At 37.4% G+C, this 7500-nt stretch overlaps 1 protein-coding gene across 1 annotated transcript in view; it reads left to right on the forward strand.

The window, feature by feature from the left end:
- Positions 1-7500, forward strand: part of LOC113828853 (latrophilin-like protein LAT-2) — a 20646-nt gene that overhangs the window by 10561 nt on the left and 2585 nt on the right. Inside the window, exons 10-13 of the mRNA XM_070114871.1 lie at positions 2184-2324; positions 3855-3973; positions 4508-4574; positions 7123-7330. Coding sequence (XP_069970972.1) covers positions 2184-2324; positions 3855-3973; positions 4508-4574; positions 7123-7330 — 535 coding nt within the window. The remainder of the gene's footprint in view (positions 1-2183; positions 2325-3854; positions 3974-4507; positions 4575-7122; positions 7331-7500) is intronic.

Consider the following 7500-nt stretch of genomic DNA (forward strand, 5'->3'; position numbering starts at 1 on the left):
TCAATTATTAACTGATCCTATTATCAATTATTCACTGATCCTAATTATTATCAATTATTCACTGATCCTAATTATTATCAATTATTCACTGATCCTAATTATTATCAATTATTCACTGATCCTAATTATTATCAATTATTCACTGATCCTAATTATCATCAATTATTCACTGATCCTATTATTATGAATTATTCACTGATCCTAATTATCATCAATTATTCACTGATTCTAATTACTATCAATTATTCACTGATCCTAATTATTATAAATTATTCACTGATTCTGATTATTATCAATTATTCACTGATCCTAATTATCATCAATTATTTACTGATCCTAATTATTATCAATTATTCACTGATCCTAATTATCATCAATTATTCACAGATCCTAATTATTATCAATTATTCACTGATTCTGATTATTATCAATTATTTACTGATCCCAATTATCATCAATTATTCACTGATCCTAATTATTATCAATTATTCACTGATCCTAATTATCATCATTTATTCACTGATCCTAATTATTATCAATTATTCACTGATCCTAGTTATCATCAATTATTCACTGATCCTAATTATCATCAATTATTCACTGATCCTAATCATTATCAATTATTCACTGATCCTAATTATCATCAATTATTCACTGATCCTAATTATCATCAATTATTCATTGATCCTAATCATTATCAATTATTCACAGATCCTAATTATTATCAATTATTCACTGATCCTAATTATTATCAATTATTCACTGATCCTAATTATTATCAATTATTCACTGATCCTAATTATCATCAATTATTCACAGATCCTAATTATTATCAATTATTCACTGATCCTAATTATTATCAATTATTCACTGATCCTAATTATCATCAATTATTCACTGATCCTAATCATCATCAATTATTCACTGATCCTAATTATTATCATTGCCTTCAATAGCTTATATTGTTCTTGACAGGTATATTTCCATTATCAAAGCAAACATAATTCTCATTTTTAAAATTTCAATCAAGACATTTATTAATGTTATTATTCATCCTTTCCGCTCTTGATCGATCTGAGGAAGAGAGATAACTGAAGTCCATTATTATCGTAAACCTCATTCTCATTCTTTTATATTTTCCAATCAAGACTTTTATCATTTTTATTATTCAGCGTTTCCGTTCTTAATCGATGTTTTCACCCTATTTCTCCTCTTCCTCCCTTTCTTAATCGATGTTTTCACCCTATTTCTCCTCTTCCTCCCTTTCTTAATCGATGTTTTCACCCTATTTCTCCTCTTCCTCCCTTTCTTAATCGATGTTTTCACCCTATTTCTCCTCTTCCTCCCTTTCTTAATCGATGTTTTCACCCTATTTCTCCTCTTCCTCCCTTTCTTATTTCTCCTCTTCCTCCCTTTCTCAATCGATGTTTTCACCCTATTTCTCCTCTTCCTCCCTTTCTTAATCGATGTTTTCACCCAATTTCTCCTCTTCCTCCCTTTCTTAATCGATGTTTTCACCCTATTTCTCCCCCCTTCCCTCAGCTCTGTCCTCCTTTTCAATCGACGTTTTAACCCTATTATCCTCTTCCCCTCAATTTCTTATTTCTCCTCTTCCTCCCTTTCTCAGTCGATGTTTTCACCCTATTTCTCCCCTTCCTCCCTCAGCTCGTCCTCCTTTTCTTAATCGATGTTTTCACCCTATTTCTCCTCTTCCTCCCTTTCTTAATCGATGTTTTCACCCAATTTCTCCTCTTCCTCCCTTTCTTAATCGATGTTTTCACCCAATTTCTCCTCTTCCTCCCTTTCTTAATCGATGTTTTCACCCTATTTCTCCTCTTCCTCCCTTTCTTAATCGATGTTTTCACCCTATTTCTCCCCTTCCTCCCTCAGCTCGTCCTCCTTTTCTTAATCGATGTTTTCACCCTATTTCTCCTCTTCCTCCCTTTCTTAATCGACGTTTTCACCCTATTTCTCCCCTTCCTCCCTTTCTTATTTCTCCTCTTCCTCCCTTTCATAATCGATCTTTTTTTCACCATATTTCTCCCCTTCCTCCTTCAGTTCATCCTCCTTTTCTTAATGGATGTTTTCACCTTATTTCCCCCTTCCTCCCTTTCTTATTTCTCCTCTTCCTCCCTTTCATAATCGATCTTTTTTTCACCATATTTCTCCCCTTCCTCCTTCAGTTCATCCTCCTGGTGGGACTCGACCGGACGGAGGACGAGGTAGGCTGCGGAGTGGTCGCCGGGTTCCTCCACTACTTCCTCCTCGCTACCTTCTGCTGGATGGGGGTTGAGGGTGTCAACGTCTATTTCCTTGTCGTGAAGGTGAGCCTGGGGACAGAAGAGGGAGGGAGGGAGAGAGAGAGATAGAGAGAGAGAGAAGAAAGAGAGAGAGAGAGAGAGAGAAAAAAAAAAAAAAAAAACGGGAAGCTGGACAAAATAAGATGGGGGTCGAGGGTGTCAACGTCTATTTCCTTGTCGTGAAGGTGGGAGCCTGTATGGGGAAAAGAGAGGAGGGAGGGAGGGGGAGGAGGGAGGAGGGGAGAAGGAGGGAGGGAGGGAGGGAGGAGGAGGAGGAGAAGGGAGGGAGAGAAGAAAGAGAGAGAGGGAGAGAGGGAGAGAGGGAGAGAGGGAGAGCGGGAGAGCGGGAGAGAGGGATAGAGAGAGAGAGAGAGAGAGAGAGAAGAAAGAGAGAGAGAGAGAGAGAGAGAGAGAGAGAGAGAGAGAGAGAGAGAGAGAGAGAGAGAGAGAGAGAGAGAGAGAGAGAAGAAGAAAGAGAGAGAGAGAGAGAAAAAAACGAGAAGCTGGACAAAATAAGATGGGGGTCGAAGGTGTCAACGTCTATTTCCTTGTCGTGAAGGTGAGCCTGGGGACAGAAAAGAGAGGGAGGGAGGGAGGGAGGAGGAGGGAGGAGGGAGAGAGAGAGGAGGGAGGAGGGAAAACGAAGAGGAGGGAGGAGGAGGAGGAGGAGGGAGGAGGAGGGAGGGAGGGAGGGAGGAGGGAGGAACGAAGGAGGGAGGGAGGGAGAGAGAGAGAGAGAAAAAAAATGGGCAGCTGGACAAAATATGGGGCCTGAGGGGTGTCAACGTCTATTTCCTTGTCGTGGCTTGGAGCCTGGGGACAGAAAGAGAGGAAGAGAAAGAGGGAGGGAGGAGAGAGGGAGGGAGGGGGAAGAAAGAGAGAGAGAGAAGAAAGATAGAGAGAGAGAGAAAAAAAACGGGAAGCTTGGAGCAAAATAAGAGTGGGGTCGAGGGTGTCAACGTCTAAGCCTTTGTCGTGAAGGTATCAGAGAAGAGGGAGGGAGTGGAGGGAGGGAAGAGGGAGGAGGGAGGGAGGGAGGGAGAGAGGAGGGAGAGAGGAGAGGAGAGGAGAGAAGAAGTAAGAAAGAGAGAGAGAGAGAGAGAGAGAGAGAGAGAGAGAGAGAGAGAGAGAGAGAGAGAGAGAGAGAGAGAGAGAGAGAGAGAGAGAGAGAGAGAGAGAGAAGAGTCTGCATACGCTCATTGATTAGATTGTATGATATACCACAAGTTAAGTCTAAGGCGGATATAAATCCTGTCGCATATTTCCCTCTATCTCCCTCTGTCCCCTTTTTCTTCCTCTCTTTATCCGTCCTTTCTCTCTCTCTTTTTCCGCCCTCTCCCCTCTCTTCCCTCCTTCTTTTATTCCTCCCTCCCCCTCTCTCTCTACCTCCTTCCCTCTCCCTCTCTTCTCTCACCACCACCACTAATTTCACTCATCGCCACTCACTCACTCTCTCTCTCTCTCTCTCTCCTTCCCTCCTCTCTCTCTCTCTTTCTCTCTCCCGTACGTTTTTCATCCTCCGCTGTTCTTTCAATCAACACTTTCTTCTCCCAGGTGTTCCTCACTGCGCGCTCTCCCCTGCGTTACTACACCGTGGTCGGCTACACAGCCCCGGCCCTTGTGGTTGCTATTTCTGCGGCCGTGGATTCGGGAGGTTACGGGACAGAGGACTAGTAAGTGGGGCAACCGCATATGCTTTGCTTATTTTTGTCTTTTTGTCTCTCTCTCTTTCTCTCTCTGGTTCTCTTTAGCTCCCTCTTTCTCTTTCTTTTTAGCTTTCTCTCTCTCTTTCTTTCTCTCTTCTATCCTGTTTAATTTCTCTCTCTCTCTCTCTCTCTCTCTCTCCTCCCTCTCTCCCTCTTCCCCACTCTCTCTTTCTCTCTCTCTCTCTCTCTCTCTCTCTCCCCTCTCTCTCTCTTTTTTCTCTCATCTCTCTTTCTGTTCCTATTCTTATTCTGATCATCGTCTTCACCATCGTTATCATTATCATTATTTTCTAGATTATAATTACTATCATGATTACCATCATCTTTATCATTAACATCATCAGTATCCTTATTATTACAATAATTATTATTCCTCTTCTTATAACTACTACCAAGTTCAGTTCTATTAATTTCCATCCTAATCATCACTATCTATTATCAATTATCCTCATTATTCCACATTTCTCTTCCAATGATGCAATTCCGTGTTTACCATTACAGCTGTTGGCTTTCCACTGAGAGCGGCCTCATATGGGCATTCACGGGACCAGCGCTTGTTATACTCCTGGTTAGTGCAAAGTGCATTTAATTATAGTATATTGCTTTCTTATTACTTCCGCCAAGGTTGGTTAGTTAGTTTGTTTGTTTGTTTGTTCGTTATGAACGTTATGAACAGATTTTTTTTTTTTTTTTTTTTTTTTTTTTTTTTTTTTTTTTTTTTTACAGAGGTGTGTCTCAGCCTAACGGATTACCACCATTAAATTAAATTATACGGATTTAGGATTTTTGTTAATGGTTGTATCAGTTATCTCTACTTCCTTGGCCATAAGAGTAATAATCATGTACTTAATATTAATCTACTTATTAATGTAATTAATAATAATCTACTTCCTTGACAATAAGAGTAACAATCATCATTATCCTTGCCTCTATTACCTCCGCCAAGGATGGATATGTTTATGGATATTTGAGAAAAAGGTGATTTTTGACGTAATTTTTCGGGTGAATATTTTTTATTGTATGACTCTATAGCCTTGACGGTAGATTGTGCTTCTAGTTTCTATATAGATCTATTTGTCCACATTTATAGCTCACTATAAACAAAATCCTGGAATTAAAAGATATACAACTTTGCTTAGCTATGCGATTTTATTTTCTCTCTTTAGTGAACAATGTCATATTATCTAATATTATTTATGGTATTATTAATATTATTTGCTTTGCTATTTCCAGTATTATTCATGATAATAGAAATGGTGTTATTTTTTCGTTGGAGGAGGTATTGTTATTATTATTATCGTCATTAATGATATTATTATTATTATTGCAATAGTAATTGATATCGTTATTATTGTTATTATTAGCATTATAATTATCATTGTTAGTATAATCTTTATCGTTATCTTTTTTATCATGATTGTTGTTATCATTGTTATTGTTATTTTAACTATTATCATTATTGTTATTATCATTATTATTATTATTGTTATTATCATTGTTATCATCATTGTTATCCTTATTTCCATAATCATTATCATTATTTCTATATTTGTTCTTATGATAATTATAATGATAATAACAATGAAATTAATAATAATAATGATGATGATGATGATGATGATGATAATAATAGTAATGATAATAAGAAAAATAATGACGATGATAACCATTATTATAATCATCAATCTTGTTATCATTATCATCGTTTGTATTATCATAATCATTTTTATTATTATGATCATGGTTATCATTATCATTTTTTATCGTTATTATTATTATTATTGTTATTATTATTATTATTATTAACATTATTATTATTATCATTATTATTATTACTCTTGCCATGATTACTATTATCATTATTGTTGCTGTTGTCATTATCATCATTCTCATCATAATTATCTTTATTATTATCATTATTGTTGTTACTATTGACCATAATTATATTATTATCATCATTATTAAGATTTCTATCAATATTGTTATCATTATCACTGTTATTATTGTCACCATTGTTATCATTATTATCATTATCGTTATTATTGGTATCATTATCATTATTAAAATGAAAATAGTGATAACAATAATCATTATAATTATCATTTTACTATTATTTTCATTATAGTTATTGTTATCTTAATTATTGTTCTAATCGTTATTATCATTATTATTATCATTTTCATTAATATATTTTTTTCATGTCTGATGTCACTGTCATTTTGAATACGACTGTTATTATGATTAAGTTTATCATTATCATTACTACTACTACTACAATCACTTCCACCATAATATTTATTTATTATTACTATTATTATCATTGCTATCATATCATTACTATTATTATTATTATCATTATTGATATTATTATTATTATTATTAAAATAAAAAGGGGATGTAATTTCTTAGAGTGTCGGCTTTAAAGTTGAATGATACTCTTTGTACCTTATATATATATATATATATATATATATATATATATATATATATATATATATATATATATATATATATAATCTCAATCAATAAAGCAACTTATACATATTGCATGCAAAGTAGTGTTAATCTGAATATTCTTCAATGGGTCCGTGATTCTAGAAGGGTTACGTACCGCTGCACCAGAGGAAACACCAAATAAAATCTACGGACTTTACCCACCACATTTACCTAAGTCGACCAGCACAACCGTACATAAGAACAGCCACCACAGGCATAGTTACCCAAGTCTACCAACCCCATACCCACACATACGTACATAAGAACAGCCACCACAGGCATAGTTACCCAAGTCTACCAATCCCATACCCACACATACGTACATAAAAAACAACCACTACAGGCTTAGTTAGCTCAGTCTACCAACCCCATACCCACACATACGTACATAAAAGCAGCCACCACAGGCATAGTTACCCAAGTCTACGATCTCCATACCCGCACATACGTACATAAGAACAGCCACCACAGGCATAGTTACCTCACTCTACCAACCCCACCACAGGCATAGTTACCCAAGTCTACGAACCCCATACCCGCTCATACATACATAAAAACAACTGCCACAATACCACAGGCAACCGCAATGACCCTTCCTCCATCGCCTCCTTCCCCCGCAGGTGAACTTCGTCATGTTCGGCTTCGGAGTGCGCGCCTACCTCACCATGAACACCGCCGGCCATAGAGGAGGCGGCGGGGGCGGCGGCAGGGGCGGGAAGGCCGAGGGCACGAGCAAGGGCGAGTCCCGACGCCTTCTGAGGGGCTCGGTCATCCTGTCGTCCGTGCTGGGTCTGACCTGGATTCTGGGCTACTTCATGATGTTCGGAGGTCAGGCGGGGGGCTGGGGGGGGGGGGGACGGGAGAGGGGGATGATGACAGACCTGTATGCATGTACGAGTGTAATGATTTTGTGAGACGTGTGATGGTATGTAGTATAAATAGATATATAAATGGGTATATAGAGAAATAAACAGATCTTAAAGTATATACACACAGTC

The sequence above is a fragment of the Penaeus vannamei genome, chromosome 36 (genome assembly GCF_042767895.1).
Source record: "Penaeus vannamei isolate JL-2024 chromosome 36, ASM4276789v1, whole genome shotgun sequence".
Lineage (NCBI taxonomy): Eukaryota > Metazoa > Arthropoda > Malacostraca > Decapoda > Penaeidae > Penaeus > Penaeus vannamei.